This window comes from Acipenser ruthenus, chromosome 4 (assembly GCF_902713425.1).
Source record: "Acipenser ruthenus chromosome 4, fAciRut3.2 maternal haplotype, whole genome shotgun sequence".
In the NCBI taxonomy this organism is placed as follows: domain Eukaryota; kingdom Metazoa; phylum Chordata; class Actinopteri; order Acipenseriformes; family Acipenseridae; genus Acipenser; species Acipenser ruthenus.
The window spans coordinates 62,819,067-62,836,221 of record NC_081192.1 but is presented as its reverse complement, the minus strand read 5'-3'; the positions used below and the strand labels follow the sequence as shown (position 1 = coordinate 62,836,221).

Sequence of the window (17,155 nt, the reverse complement as noted above, 5' to 3'; positions counted from 1 at the left end):
CACAAAAAAAAAACAACCTTTCAACTTTTTCCGCATCGCTTCAGTGTGAATGGTATTTTTTTTGCGACAAGCGAATGTGTAGTATGTTGCATCGGATCTCCTGTGAATAGGCCTTAATACTAACAGTAGTCGCACAAGGCCCAATCGGAACGCAGACAGATCTATACTGTATTTAAATATTAATCTTACCTATTAATATTCACGTAAGTTGCCTTGGATAAAGACGTCTGCCAAACAAATAAATAAGAAGTAATAATAATAAATTAAATATACTCTCCCACATTTTAATAATAATAGTGTCATTTGAATATTGAAGCAGAATTCTCTCTCTCTCAAAGAAATTGCAGAAATGTTAATAAAGTGAGAATCGTTTATATTCTTGCATTTGACCAAATCTACTGGAAACCAAAATCATATCTACAATAATAATAATCTTTATTTTTATGTAGCGCCTTTCATAGTGGACCACCATCACAAAGCACCTTACAGAGGTAGGCTGTGAACTGTGCATTATATGCAGAGTCACTTACAATAGGACATTGAAATAACATCTAATCTGCAGGATGATTCTTCTTCTCCTCTTAGCAGACGCCCTTATCCGGGGCGATTTACAGTCGTAAACAAAAAATACACTTCAAGAATCACAGTACAAGTATTGATACAATTAAGAGCAAGATAAAATACAATGTCGGTTCTAGCAAGTACAAGTATATGACAAAATACGATTAAATAACGGAGCAGATAACAGTGTCAGTGATAGTTACATCAGGATATAATTAAATACAAAATACTACAGATTAAATGACACTTGTGACAGATTACAGTACTCTGTAAAGTAGAGGATTAAATGCAGTAAATGTAGTGTAGTGAAACTAGTTTACACAGAATTAGCCTATTCTTGATTGCTTATAACAGACTACTTTTGTAAGAAATATCAACAAGTTAGCTTGAAAAAATTGAATTTGTGACCGGGTCTGTGTTTTGTGTGTGTGTGTTTAACTGTCTTTATTTTTTCAAGACTGCAACCCGTTATTTATTGAACTGTGCAATACACATCGCTGTGTATTGCCAGGCCTCCATTTCTTTATTGTTGTCATCAGACTTTGGATTATAAATAAATCACCATTTCACCAGTTATTTGTCATTGTCTTGAGCACTGCATCACCTCTACACCTGCGCAGTGCAAACCACTTTGCCACAGACTCACACCACCATAGTGGAAGAAATGGTTGTACAGCATCCTGATCTCAATTTCCAGCCCTGGCACAGAGACTCGCTGGATTGTAAACCAGCCAGGCGTATAAAGGCACCCTGTGTTTGTAGGGCTGTGCAAGTAGCTCTGCACATTGTACTGTTTCTGGTGAAGTTGATTTTATTTTATTTTTTAAACTGAGTGGACAGTTTTAGTGAATTAAAAAAAATGCATTGAAATAACCACATAAGTTAATGTACTGTAGCACACAACTAGAAAAACAGTTCTGCCTAATGTCTCCTTCAGTGTACTGGAATTTGTGATTCAGTGTCATTTAAATTCTTGTTTCTTTCATGTTTCATTGACATTGTCCGCTTCATTGACATTGTTACTATACAGGAAAGATTGCAGTTGTAGATGAATACAATAATTTTAACAATATAAACGAGCAAGAAACTACTGTCATCATTTAAATGCTCTCCATGCATATGTTATTTCTTGCTGTGCAGTTTTGTATCGTTACAGTAACTCAGAAAATGTGCCTTTGTTTTTGCACTTTTCATACAAGATATGGCTCATTGTGTTTCTAATGCTTTGTGTGTGATGTCACGTCACTTAGGGGGGTGAGGCGGACTATACTTTAAGGAGTTCTATCCCTACATAGCCTATAATTATTTTCCTTTTTCCCCATTTTAGATGTTTTTGATTTGTAATCACTTCCCCCATTTTATTATCAGCAGCTCTGTTTCTGTTTTTGACAGTCAGTTCTCTGCCTGGGCTTCATCTATTGGGCCAAGCTTGTAACGAGCAGCCAAAGAATGCATTGCCTGGACTGTACTGATAAGGGTTAATGAATAGGAGAGGAATGCGGTGAGCATTGGTCCTGTATTATACTCTCCATCGTGTGATAATAGAATCTGACAAGCCACACATCCCCTCTCCGTCTCTGTGAAGTCCAGGGCTGATGGGATTCAGGATGCTGTATATTACTGTGGGCTTTGGAGCTTAGAAAATGACAAGCAAACTACATTAGGAAGAAGAGCTTCCCTTTCAAACTCTTTTGGGTATATTTTAGCTGTCAAAAGGGAGTACCCTGTATATAGTGCCCAACTTGTGGAGGGTGGTTTTATACACCATCTGCTTCATCAGGAAGAAAAACAACCAAAAACCTCCACCAACAATAAATTAGGACAAAAAAAAAGAAATTGTGTTCTGTCTCAAAATGGCTGCTAGGTTCTAGGGATGGGAATTTTAAACGTTTAAACCTATAAACTCTAAAGTGGTAAAACGTATAATATGCTAGACGTATAACCGGTCACGTAACAAATTTCACCAAATGCATATTTTTGAATGTATTTATTTCAGTCATTTATCATCATATACAGTAGTCTGTTGCATATCCGACTGCTGTGGTACAAGAGTAAGGATGGAGATTATTAAAAGGAAGGGGTTTGGTAATTGCTTCCAAGTAGTTTTTCTAATTGGTGCAGCAGAAAGACCGATCATGCTGTAGTAGGCGTGGTATGTTATCCAGTCCACGTGGAAAGAGATTTAATGACAAGCGGTTTTTCTGACGTTTGTTATATTTTTTAATAAAATGGCATCTTTAAACAAAGGAACAGGGCAAAGCTACGTTTGGAAGTATGTTGAGGAACCAGACGAGAATATGTAAATTATTATGCCAAACAAAATTGGTGTACCACAAAAACACAAGTTCAGTGCTTCACCATTTGAAAGGAAAACATTCAAAAATTACTGTGGATGGAGCTACTGATGGTAGTAAAAAGCAAACACCTATAACAATATTTGCCAGAGTAGTTTATGTTATCCCCTAAGAGGACAGTGTGTGTGAATTGTGAATGCAGTTTTGAAATCAGTGTAAGATTATCCTAGTAATCATCAATTGCAAAAATAAATATATCTTATTTAATGCAACATTTGTCCACTACATTTCTGTCTTACAATATTTAAGTATGCTTGAGTAGTTTTATGTTTACAGAGCTCTGAAGTCACTACATATTGCAAAAGACAATGAAACCTGTCATATTAATCGTCAGGGGTGTGCAATTTTTTAAACAAATATGTTGTCCAAGGGACAAAATGCTAGAAAAATCTACTTGCCCCCTCCCCATCACACACAACACACACAAAAAAGTAGAATATAACTTGTAGGATTTTGGTTTAGTTTAACAGTGAACACAATCAATTGGTGATTAACAGGGCGGATCTAGCCTTGTAGCTTGACGGGTTCACTAAATTCTTCAAGATACACAAATGGTTCCCTGTGACCCCACCTCACCTCAACAAATGTATAACATACTTTTAGGAAATGTTCCTTTCAGTGCAGTTTGGAACACATTTGCTAGTAAATTTAAGTAACATACTGAGAGTACTAAGCAATACTTGGGAGTTATTCAAATATAAAAATAGCTTCTGCCTGTTTTGTTTTTTTTCCGCTCTTTCTCTATAAGCACAATCCAACTCCTGATGTACAGGTGTTTTAGTTTGTTGCACCACAGATATGAAATCATTGCCAACTGTTACAGCTAATTTGTGGAATTCAGATTTTTCTTGAACTTCTTTCAGTTTTGTAACTGCTGAACCCCACATTTTTTTTAATTATTTTTTTGAGTGACTAATTATTATTTATATTTATTTTTTCCCCAATTTGGAATGTCCAATTACGTTTTTTTCTCCTCACCGCAGCAAGTCCCCACACAGCACAGACGTTCTGAGGGCTTGTGAGCGTCCTCTGATCTCACAAGCCTAAAGCCAGAATCGCTTTTACGCCAAGCAATCCAGAGCAGAGGTGGGCAGGCTATCGATCCTGGAGAACAGAGATCAGCCCTGCTTTTTATCCACACTGAATGTGCTCAGTGCCTGGCCGTAGGGTTTGCTGTTGCGCGATGAGTAGAAGCAGTCCCTGCCGGAGTCCCTTCCCCCACCCCGGGAGCGTCAGAGCCAATGTGACGCCCCCTTCGGAGTCCCCAGCAAAGTTCGGCTTCTTTGCACAGTCCGAACGTGAACTGACCCCCTCCCCAGATTTTTAAAGGATGTGCATAACCTGTCAAGTTTCTCTGCGTTTTTTACTGTTTTTTCTACCACATATTTAAGTAGGCTCCATCAAATTCTGTTAAGACAAAACGTTTTTTCTTTTGTTGATTTCTATTATATACTTATTTTTTTTAAACCGTGTACAACATTTTACAGATATTTTTCCTCATCTAACATCTTGTCCCATGATGGTTAACTGGAACACTGCTGCAGCAGGGTGATCCTGGTTTCATACCCTGGGGCCGGTTGTACTAACGAGATCAAAAAACAGGATCGGATCCGGGCTCACTGGAACCGGATCTTGAAGGTGTTGTACTAAACGGATCATGAGCAGGCTCCACCGATCCGATTCTGGCTCTGCGCATGCCGTAACTAGGGAAACTGACCAATGAGAAGCGAATATTCGTGGAGCAGCGTTTAAAGATTCTAAATGACAGAATATCAAATACATTTAATTTAAAACGACATAAATCCCGTCCATACTTTTTTTTTATCCTGACCATACTGGAACCTATTAGAAGCAACTACTACATTTATAATTTCAAAATCCAGTACTTATATAAACAGATTGAGTACGTTAATATCTGGTTGTTGTTTTTTTTAACTTTTTTAATTCTTTACAGCGGTAAGTTAGCCACCAAACACACAAACAGCTAGCTGCAGCATCGGTTCAGGGCAAATTATCAACACATTTAACATCAACACTAGAAAAATGTCACGTACAGGGGGAGATCGGGGCTAACAGAGAAGGTAAGCTCATTAAGAAAAAAAAGGGAATTGACCAAAACATAACAAAAAAAAAACACCTGACAGTGTTCAATCTGATTAAACCAATGATTTAATTGTAATCGATAAAATGATAACAGCAGTATGACACTGTCAACACACAAAACGTGTGTAATAATATTTAGTTATGAGGCTTCGTCACTCAGTCAGGTGTACTGTATTAGGCCATGATATATTATAGATAGGGCTTCTGTTTTTCGGGTTTTAATAATTGTGTTTCGGTGCTTATTTTTAGCTATTTTTGTAAATAAGTTTTATGTAAATCGTTTTTTTTGGGGGGGGGGGCTTTCGTTTTTATATATTGTATGAAATTAGTGTTTTCGATTACTTTTTTTTCAAAATTCTGTCAAAATATGTATAATAGTAACTCGACAGTACTTGCACACTTAAGTTGTACCTTCTTTCCTTTGCTGTCTTCCACAATGAAACCCCTATGGTCACGGGCACATTTTTCTGGGGTTTTTGTGTGTAGGCATTTTTGTACATTTTGCCACAATTCTATTTTAAATCATCCATATCTTAACTGTAATACAACTTTAAATCCCGCTAACAAGCCTCCATCCTGATTTTAATCTCGTTTTAAATCTCGCAAGCGGAGTCTCCAATAGAAATGTAGGAAAGTGCTGTCACTCAGTAGTTGGGGCGGGTTTAAAGTATTCAGAACGAATCAATGATAGATGCAATTCAGGAAGGCAGGACATTGCCCTGCAGAACAGGGAAATGCATTTATTATTATTTTTGTAGTAGGTTTTATATTTTAATGGGAAAAGTGTAAAGTCACCATGAATTGATTAACCATTTCCACAGTTTTTCTGGTGTTTATTGGCTATCCACCGATTTAATTTTTTTGTATCGGGGGTGTTTTATCGGTTAAAACCAAAAATCAGAAGCCCTAATCATAGACCTGACTGAGTGTTTTCTATACAGTGATATTTTCTTAATGTAGTATTTATGGCTATTAAATGCACCTACTTAGATAACGTTAATGTTTTCTACAACGTTAAAGTATCTCTATTTTCACATAATAATCTGAGGAAAATATTTTTGTGAAATCCTGCAAATATTTGAGAATACCTGTCAATCTTCATGTTTTAATATCGCTTCTGTTCAAATCTAGTAAATATAGCCATTTAAATCTTAAAAAAAAAAAAAAAAAAAAAGTAAATGGCAAACTATGTTAGCAACACTAAAAAAAAAAACAAACAAAAAAAACTTTTTTGCCAGGAAAGTTTGTCTTGAAATGCTTCTAAACAGTAAACTTTTACGTTTTTCTTAAACATCCCAACAAGTACATGCTTGACCACGAAGTGTTACAAATTACACAACATGATTTTTTGTAATCCCCCAATACCATGGCGACCTATGGGATGCTTTTTTTTTTTTGTAACTTTTATTAGATCGCTTCATTTAAATGCCAGGTTCATGTATTAAGAAAGCAGTGTCACTTATTTGCTAATTTACAAAAAATGTAAATAATGCCTTAAGTTTAAAAGATTAGTATACCTTGCCAAAGGCTCTCAGGCAGCCATTTCTGGGTTTCTTTGTAACCAATAGAAGATCAGCTTCTTCCACAGCTAGCCAATCAGAAGTGAAAGGAATGGGATGTAAACACTTTTTAAAATGTTTGTGATTCGGTGCTAGATTTCTGCAATTTAGTTTTCAGAAACTTGCGTGGCTCTCTAGAAATATACCCGGAGTGTCTTTCTAGCAACTTAACGAACATAGGAAAAATGAATAAATAAAAACTATTTGTCCAACGGGCAAAGTATAACGGCAAAACTTGTTGTCACTCACACAAATTTGTTGTCCCGAGCGTCTGGCGATATGAATTGCACACCCCTGATCATCATCATAATTTATCAAAATATTATATAAATCTCGCAAAGTATCATTCTTTGGATTGTACAATTCACTTAAATTACATTCGGCACAAAAACATAATATTGTGGATTTTAATGTATAACAGTTTGACTTTAAGACAAACGGCCATTGAATTTTCAGACTTCGCTTTGTAGAAGGTGATGGATTTTGAGATGTGATGCAGTTTATTGAGCCATACTGTGCCGACCCGTAAAACAATAACAGCGAGGCTGGAAAAACTTAAAGAAAATTGTGCTGCAGCTGAAAGTTGCGATTACCACAAACTCTCGTGGACTCCATTCCCCAATCTTCCCATAGGCATAAGGCTTTTTTTCACTTAACTGTTCTGTGTGATTCTGTTATGTTTAGTACAATTTTTGTTTATATATTGGAACTACTGCACTAAAGTAAAGGACCAGTCTGAGACGCACTTCAAACAGGTAGACCAGGCATCTCTTTTTAACAATTTACAGTGCCTTGCGAAAGTATTCGGCCCCCTGAACTTTGCGACCTTTTGCCACATTTCAGGCTTCAAATATAAAGATATGAAACTGTAATTTTTTGTGAAGAATCAACAACAAGTGGGACACAATCATGAAGTGGAACGAAATTTATTGGATATTTCAAACTTTTTTAACAAATAAAAAACTGAAAAATTGGGCGTGCAAAATTATTCAGCCCCCTTAAGTTAATACTTTGTAGCGCCACCTTTTGCTGCGATTACAGCTGTAAGTCGCTTGGGGTATGTCTCTATCAGTTTTGCACATCGAGAGACTGAAATTTTTGCCCATTCCTCCTTGCAAAACAGCTCGAGCTCAGTGAGGTTGGATGGAGAGCATTTGTGAACAGCAGTTTTCAGTTCTTTCCACAGATTCTCGATTGGATTCAGGTCTGGACTTTGACTTGGCCATTCTAACACCTGGATATGTTTATTTGTGAACCATTCCATTGTAGATTTTGCTTTATGTTTTGGATCATTGTCTTGTTGGAAGACAAATCTCCGTCCCAGTCTCAGGTCTTTTGCAGACTCCATCAGGTTTTCTTCCAGAATGGTCCTGTATTTGGCTCCATCCATCTTCCCATCAATTTTAACCATCTTCCCTGTCCCTGCTGAAGAAAAGCAGGCCCAAACCATGATGCTGCCACCACCATGTTTGACAGTGGGGATGGTGTGTTCAGGGTGATGAGCTGTGTTGCTTTTACGCCAAACATAACGTTTTGCATTGTTGCCAAAAAGTTCGATTTTGGTTTCATCTGACCAGAGCACCTTCTTCCACATGTTTGGTGTGTCTCCCAGGTGGCTTGTGGCAAACTGTAAACGACACTTTAAGAAATGGCTTTCTTCTTGCCACTCTTCCATAAAGGCCAGATTTGTGCAGTATACGACTGATTGTTGTCCTATGGACAGAGTCTCCCACCTCAGCTGTAGATCTCTGCAGTTCATCCAGAGTGATCATGGGCCTCTTGGCTGCATCTCTGATCAGTCTTCTCCTTGTATGAGCTGAAAGTTTAGAGGGACGGCCAGGTCTTGGTAGATTTGCAGTGGTCTGATACTCCTTCCATTTCAATATTATCGCTTGCACAGTGCTCCTTGGGATGTTTAAAGCTTGGGAAATCTTTTTGTATCCAAATCCGGCTTTAAACTTCTCCACAACAGTATCTCGGACCTGCCTGGTGTGTTCCTTGTTCTTCATGATGCTCTCTGCGCTTTAAACGGACCTCTGAGACTATCACAGTGCAGGTGCATTTATACGGAGACTTGATTACACACAGGTGGATTCTATTTATCATCATTAGTCATTTTAGGTCAATATTGGATCATTCAGAGATCCTCACTGAACTTCTGGAGAGAGTTTGCTGCACTGAAAGTAAAGGGGCTGAATAATTTTGCACGCCCAATTTTTCAGTTTTTTATTTGTTAAAAAAGTTTGAAATATCCAATAAATTTCGTTCCACTTCATGATTGTGTCCCACTTGTTGTTGATTCTTCACAAAAAAATACAGTTTCATATCTTTATGTTTGAAGCCTGAAATGTGGCAAAAGGTCGCAAAGTTCAAGGGGGCCGAATACTTTCGCAAGGCACTGTAACACTTGTGTGAATATGTGAATTTGAATACGTTCCGTTATTTAGTAAAACTTGACTGTATACAATAAACTGCACACAAAGACAAACATTATATTCATTACTTAATATATTACTTGATTGTGTGTTAGATTGGCATTTAAAAATGTTTGGGAGGTTTATGTACACTAGTATGTAGAGGAGGGTGGCGTTGGATTTGTATTGTAAGCCGACGCAATAACAAACAGCCACACCTGTGTGAAGGTTTCACTTCCGCAAGGAACATTTCTGTTTATTCTGTTTAGCTATGTTTCTATTGATTTGAGACACACACCACGAGCCAGATTGCAGCAGGGATGAAGAAACATTTGCTCTAATCAACATTTGGGCTGACGATTCAGTCCAGAGAAGCTTGGATGGAAGCGTCAGTAACAGCTTCCGGGGCTTTATCAAAAGCAGTGTGAAATCGCATAGCCGACCCGCATGACACCGGGTCCTGACCTGGGTAGGTTCTGACCGGGGAAGAGCATGACGGTGTGAAAGGGGCTTAATATAAAGGGTGTGTGTGTGTGTGTAGATCTCGTTTAAACGCTGACACTGCATAGCATTTGAACGTTCATAAAAATGTACCAATATGCACATCCCTACTGTGTTCCAGAGGCAACTGCACTTCAGTGGTTGCTTAATGATTAAGTTGTACTGCATTTGTTAAGCCATATGAGATCCTGTGTGAATGAAAGGTGCTATATAAATGGCTTCTTCTTTCCAAGCGGTTGCAGGGGTGGCAGGTTTTATTGCTGTGGCTATCGAAACATTGCACGCTATGGGACTGACGGGAGGAATGGCTAACTGGAAAGCCTGCCAGTGGTCTTTTACAGCTGTGTGAAATGTATTCTATGCAAACAATACTATTCACACTTCAATGCCCATGTGTTTGGAACTTTTATTCAGAGCGTGAAAATAGGAAAGGAGCCATTGAATTGGTTTCAGTGCAAAGTTAAAGTGGTTAGCAAATGTCAAATAACAGTGAATACTTCCACAGAACTATAAAACAAGTGCTGAAATTAAGTTAAGCAACTAGCAGAGCAATATCCCAAACAATTTAATGAAAGCGGAGGGAGCAGCTATAGGAGAAACCAACTTAAAATTAACCAAAGCCTTTTGTGCAGAAAATAAACCTCTACATACACTTGATAATGCAAAACCTAAAGGGAGGACAGTTTCCAGTTGGGGAGCATGAACCTTGATTTGCAGCACTTGCAGTCGCTCCTCTGAGGTGCTTAACCTGTCAACAGTGTAAATGCAGAACGATCCTACTAATATTTTAATGTACATCTCACCATTGCTGTGTTTAAATAGACATAAATGAAAAGGATATTGTAAAATTTTCAGTTTACAACCAAAACTAAATTTCAGTGTTCAGATTATTTTTCTTTTACATCGGACAAGGTACACATTAAAATTAAAAGGTAAGGTAAGCATAGTCCTGTTACAGTTGTTTTATAAAATTTACTTTTTACCTTTTTTTTTAATGTGTTTACTCTTGACTAGAAGCGTGTGTTAAAGAATACATGTTAAATACATTAAATATAATATATTATATGACAATATGACATGAATAAATATATTTAAGTTTAAATCTTTGTAGCCATGACTATTCCATAAAGTTGTCTATTTTCAGCCGTGACTGCCGTGATTTTTACATATTTTTACCGTGACAAACTCACATCCCTAATTGTAGCTAACGAAATTATTCCATACGTTTTCCATGCCATACACACAGTCATTAACTTTCTATGTATAGTAGCAGATGGCAAGTTGAAATGAAAATATGTTTGCTGTGTAGATCTGAATACTATAATTATCAAACGGACTACCAGAAATCGTGCTCAAACTACCTAAAATCGCGAATATTCTTTCCCCACAATTATTTGTCTTGCCTTTCTTTTTATCTGTTTGTTTGAATTAAAATAATTCATACATTAATTTCACTTCCTGGTTTTCACTTTGATCATTTCCAAAGAAATGCGTCATCCCTGCAGCGGGATCGTAGTCCTGGTCAAGATTTAACTTCTGAAATACATCACCCAGTATACACAGCCATAGATAATTCAGTAAGCACGATAAGGTAGGGCTAACATATACTATTTCTCAAATTAGATTTGCATATTTTGTGTCAGTTCGTGGCCTCATTACAGCGTCATGGGTAAAAGGAAAATTAACTTCCAAGTGACTTTTTTTTTTAAAAAATCATTCAACACGGAATTTAATTGCCATTGATTGGCACTCAATTATGTAAACGAGGACCAACGAGCGAAAGACAGCATTTCTGAATTTTTTAAAAGGCATGTTTGGGTATCATTAAATACCTGCCAACGTTCATTAAATATCTGCACAGCCCTACTGTATTGTGAATTGAAGTTCACAACCGGTAAGATAGAAAAGTATTTTATTAGCATGTACAAACACAGGTGTTTGAATTTAATGCATGTAAAATGTGAAAAACTAATAACAGTAGCCACTGTAGTCCAGGTTGCCACAAAGCTCTGCCATTTGATCCTCTTGCCTAACCAGAAAGCCAAACCCATCAGATTACAGCTTTTTTGTGCACAGGCTGCCAGTTCTAATGAATTATATGGCTTATTTTAATAACAAATATTTAACCCTTTTATTTATGTTCTCAGAGATTTCCAAGAGTGTGTGTATTTTTTTGTTCTGCTGTAATGTCTCTATTGTGAGTAAAGTTTGTTAAATATGTTTTTCACTGTCCATTTTCTTTGAGGTTTGCTGTTGTAATACAGCTGGTGCCCAATAAACCTGACACACATGACATGACAATTTTCCATCAAATTCAAAGTCCATAATCGTAGTACCAATATGAACAAATATGCCATTCAATTGCAGATTTAGTTTCATACAATAGTGTTTAAAATTAATAAATAAATAAATAAATATCTGCAGAATTGTTTGGACATCAGTAAAGGAACAAAGCTTGCATGTCCTGCAGCTTCTTCGTCAGTTTAGCTCTAAAGAATAGTATATTTCACATTACACTCTGTCAAACAAGTCTCACCTGTTGGTTTACAGTACATCTGTTTCTGTGTATTTTGTTTGTTAAGAGCTTTGCAATGATGCTTTTGTAAAAGGCACTGAGTAATTGAGAAGTGGTAATTTATTGTATTGTTGGTTCACGTTTTTGCTGTATTACTATATGTGTGTGTCTCCCTTTTTGGAGTTTCCAACTTGCCTAAATACATTTTTTGTGCTGATCTTTCCTGGGTCAAGCAGTGTTTACATTTAATTAAAATACCTCAAATGTCAGAGCTGATGTGTCCCATCTGAAAAAGATTTATTCAAGCATAATCATCGCCAGAACCAATGTGACTCATTTTTCTAGGAATTATATCCAGTATCCCCCTTCCAGCACTGGACCTATCTTCAAGGCTGTTTAAGAGACGGTCAAGAGGTCTCTGTCTCTAGGCTTGGTGGAGGAGTGGGTTCATTTGCCAGCTTTTTACCTCTGGCATCCAGGTTTTAATTCTGGATTATGAAGTCACAAGTGAAATATTTTTTGTGATCTCACCTGGCATAGTTGCAGTCATACTAAATGAATTTGGGTGGATATTGAGACTGGGCTGGTTTCTCCTTTGACTCATAAAAGAGTGCTAATTAAGGTTTTTCAGTTCTTTTTTTCCCTCTCAGTTATATATATATATATATATATATATATATATATATATATATATATATATATATATATATATATATATTGTTGTATTTGAAATATCTACATATCCTGAATTAACATAAAAAAAACAAGTGAAGAACCAAAAGCAGAATCCATAGACAGACGAGTTTCAATTTCAGTTTACACAGTTGTATAGCAAGTGAAACGTCCTAACCAATTTCTACTTTTTCCATCTGTTTTCCACAATTGTGGAAAATATCAGGGCTTAAATTAACTGGCTTGTTGACCCTTAACATCTGAGTCCGTGTCAGAATTTTCCTTGTAAGAGTATTTAGTCATGTATCAAGTACAACATGCATAGTTCTGCATGTTGTTAAAGTGAACAGTTTCCTGTATGGTTGCGTTACAGACTGATTCTACCACTTCAGACACTGCATCTATTTAATAGAAAAAGGCACTGCATCTAAAGAGCCACTGTTCTGTAAATACTGTAGTGGGAGTAAAGCCAAACCCATATAAATCACACACTTGGGTTTCCATTGCAAAAATGAAATGGAAGCATCCTGTCGATTTATTTCAAAATTTTAGTAAATTTCCGTTGCAATACACTAAAGTGCAGTGGCCTTTTTATCACTTACCAGTGCAAGCCTGTCTCTAGAAAGTACACAGTATGTCACTGCTGTTTTTTGTTCTTTTCCAGTGTAAATTTTGACAAGTCACATGCTATGCCTTCTGCATTTTATTATTTCATCATCAGCAGAATTGTTTAATGACAAGAAGGGGGTTAAAAAAAAAAAAAAAAAAAACTCAACATTTTTATCTTTGTAGGTCAAGTGGTCTGATTTGTCGATGAGCTCCGTAACAAAAACACACCAAGAGCTTGAAGACTTTTTATTAAAGGTAGGTAATAGCGGTGTTTCCTTATCTATTGGGCCAAATTGTTCAAGTGACATAGGTACTGTATAGGGTAAACTAGCTGCATTTACAGTTTCCTTATGGGTGATACTTCCACAAAATAGGAATCAACCTCCGCATTTACATCTTGCAGCACTCTGAATCCCTAGATTAAGCAATTAACTTTAATATGAGTTCAGACATGCTTATGGGGGGTGGTGCTTCTGTTTTTATTCCATCACTGAATCACAGCACTACATTTAGTAAACCGGGATGGGAAGACTGTAAGACTCTCCTAAGATTGTTACGTATACACTGGCTAATCAAGTTCATATTAAAACCTGGAATGGGTGAAACTGCTGTCCATCCATGTTTTTTTTTTTTCTTTTTTTCCTTCTCTCCCAAAAAGCTACCAAAAGAGCTTTCTACCGAATCGTTTGAAAGAGGCATTTTAAGATTGCTGAACCAAGGAGACAAATGGGAACATGGGGACCTGGAGCAGACTTTAATGTAAGTCACTTGACGCTAGGTACATGCGAGCATATGCTTACTGCAAGAGTGAAAGATAAAGACAGAGATGGGCAGAGTAAGCATGTAAAATGAGTATAGAGCAAAATCTGACCCAGTAAACATGCAGTCAGCAGACCGTTTAAATTGATCGCATCTGGCTAAGCTATCTCACCTACAAAATCTTCCTTGTCTGGGATATAGCTTCTTAGAGCTTAGAGCTATAGTTATTAATCTTCCAAATTTACAACCCAGAGTCCAAGTATTCTGCTCTATCCTGCTTTGCATTCTATTCAATGGAATAAAATATAATGATGTTAAATGTTAGATTTCAGCTGTATTTATGTCCACATGCTAAAGTTTGAGTGGATCAGTTGTGACTAAACTTTGCTGAGGCCAGAACCCAGTTCAAAAAGCAATGATGCCATCTTCTGGAAAGCTGAGCTGAATGATCTTTCATTTATGCTGTAAGTTTCATTTTTCCACAAAGTGGAACTGTTAAAGCTGCTGTTTTGCTAGGAATTGGATTTGGTCCAAAGTTGTATTTATTGAACACAATTGTATGTGCACAAAAGATATTTAAACTGAAAGTGTGCCCATGCAGATTACAGATGGGAAGAGAACAAACTACAGGTCATGTTTTAATGGTCTAAACAATAGTGTTTTTAAAATAGTACCCTGACTAGCGTTTACCATACATTTTTTTTTGTTTGTTTTAATTCATACAATGGTTTGCGTATCATAACATTGACCCCTAATGTAATGACATCTACTAACCTCTGTAGTACAGAAATGTCATCCTAAAGCAAAATAAATTTTGAGCAAGTGCCAGAATAGATATGTTTTCAATAAATTAGAATTGTAAAGTTTCAAGTTTGAAGTGCAGCTGTAGACTACACCTTCTTAAACTAGGTCACTTTTATTAATGCCAGATATTTATCTTAATCTTCAGTTTGTTTATTAACCTCTCTTCACTGTGAATGTGTTTGTTTTAATGTGTGAAATCTGCAAGCTGTGCTATTTGTTTATATAGAGGTTGTCACATAACTTGGTAGTTTACTTACCCTGAAAGATCAGAATAGCAAAACTGCTATTTGTTTCTGGAATAACCTTGAGCAGCAGTGTTTGCTCCAGGACTTACAGACTGAGGGTCAAAGTGGCCCCCTCTCAAAATTTTAAGGGGAGGGGGTCTCCAGTGAGGGGGTCAGTACGTTTGATTCAGAACCAACCACCATTTCTTATTTTTGTGTGTTTTAATTATGCCAACAGAGTTCACTGACCTTTTGTTTCTAAAAAACAAAAAATAAAACTGTAAAGCTATAGATACAACCAAGGAAAATATTGGGAAATGTGTCACAGTGATCCTGGTGTATCACTGAGTAGAGGATATTAATTGTACCAAATCACATTAGAACAGGGGTTTTCAATCTTTTTAAGCTTCATACCCCTTTCCAAATTTTTCAAATGATTTTTCAAATGATTTGATAGCATTTTTTCAAATGATTTGATAGCATTGCCTTCATAAAGATCTCCCAGCACTAGAATACCTGTTTGCAGCCACTCCTTTCAGAGAAAGGGTAATTTAGCAATAAATAGTTTAGGATTTAGCCAGAGACCTGAAGAGAGATTAAGGTAGGGATTAAAGCCAAAGATCTGAGAGATTTTCTTCCAGACCCATTGTGCATGCAACAGAATAGGGTGGGTTTGACCCGTCTGGGGCAATTTAGCAGAGATGTAGCTGAGTGGAAGGAGAGGACTACAGGCAGTGCTTTCTATTCCATACCAAGGGGAGCTCTCTCTGGGAGTATTGACCACATAGCCAAATGCCTTTGACTAAAAGCATAGTGATAGAGTAGCAGTTTTGGGATCCCCAAACCTCCTTGATTCACTAGTCTTTGCAATTTTCTCAAATGTAGTCTAGGACATTAACCATTCCAGAAGAACTGGTTGCACAGCCTTTCAAATTGTAAGAATATTTGAGAGGAATCTTTATGGGTAATGCTTGCAGCAAGTAATTTATCTTTGGTATGCAGTTTATTTAAGACATTGGGGGACCACCTTGAAATATCTGCTGAAATCTGTCACAGTAGAGGTTCAATATTGTCCTTTACCAATTAACTCAGCTGGGGTGGAATAGAGAGACCCAGGTATTGTATGCCCTTTTTTTTGGCCATTGAAAAAAACCTGCTTGAAATAAAGGTTTGGGGCAATAAACTGTCAAGCGGAGATCCAAAGTCTATGGTGTCAAGAGCAGCTATAATTGAGATTTCTGGGTCAGAAACAAAAAGTAGGATATTGTCTGCATAAAGTATAAGTTTATGTGTTGATCCTATCACTTGAATGCCAGGGAAACTGGGATCCAGCCATATAGCAGCTGTGAGCGGTTCTAAGGCTAGAGCACAAAGGGCGAGAGTGGGCATCCCTGTCTCGTGCCCCTGCCAAGTTCAAACTGTGGGGATATTAACCTGTTAGTCAGCACTGCTGCATTTGGATGTTTGTATAAGAGCTGAATCCAGCTAATAAAAGCTGGACCAAAACCGAAGGATTCTAAGGTGAGGAATAAATATTTCCACTCTACCCTATCGAATGCCTTTTTGGCGTTTAACCCTTAGCGGTCCATTTATTCAGCGCGTGTCAGGCGCGTCAGGTCCAATTTATTTTCACACGCGTAGTTTATTTTAGATGCGCTGTTTAAAGGTATTTTTTTCATAGTAAAACAGGTTTAAAAGGCACTGCATATCAACAGGACACTCAGTACTGCATCTCCAGCACCTCCCCACCCCTTGTTCGCTATATTTTTCAAATAACTCGTAATAGTATATACCGATTAAATCATCTCTTGATCACTCGTTTTATCACCAAACTCCTCAATAATGCGATCCAAGTCGTTATTTTATTACTATAACATCTCAAAAAGCTCTGCAAATGTCTGTGATATTCTCTGAGTGCTGGATGCGGAAGCAGCCATCTTGTTTGTGTATGTCCGTGTTATCTATTTGGTGTCGAGTCTATCAGTATTCATGAGATACGCCCCCTTATTTTTTTTTTTCGGCTCCTATCGGTCTTACTCGGCCATCGAATGGTTTTCTCAGCTTTTTCCGGAGAAAAAAC

At 37.2% G+C, this 17,155-nt stretch overlaps 1 protein-coding gene across 1 annotated transcript in view; it reads left to right on the top strand.

Moving 5' to 3' along the window:
• The window catches only part of LOC117399392 (zinc finger CCHC domain-containing protein 2-like), an 83,514-nt gene that overhangs the window by 24,314 nt on the left and 42,045 nt on the right, over window positions 1-17,155 (top strand). Inside the window, exons 4-5 of the mRNA XM_033998506.3 lie at window positions 13,472-13,543; window positions 13,947-14,047. Coding sequence (XP_033854397.3) covers window positions 13,472-13,543; window positions 13,947-14,047 — 173 coding nt within the window. The remainder of the gene's footprint in view (window positions 1-13,471; window positions 13,544-13,946; window positions 14,048-17,155) is intronic.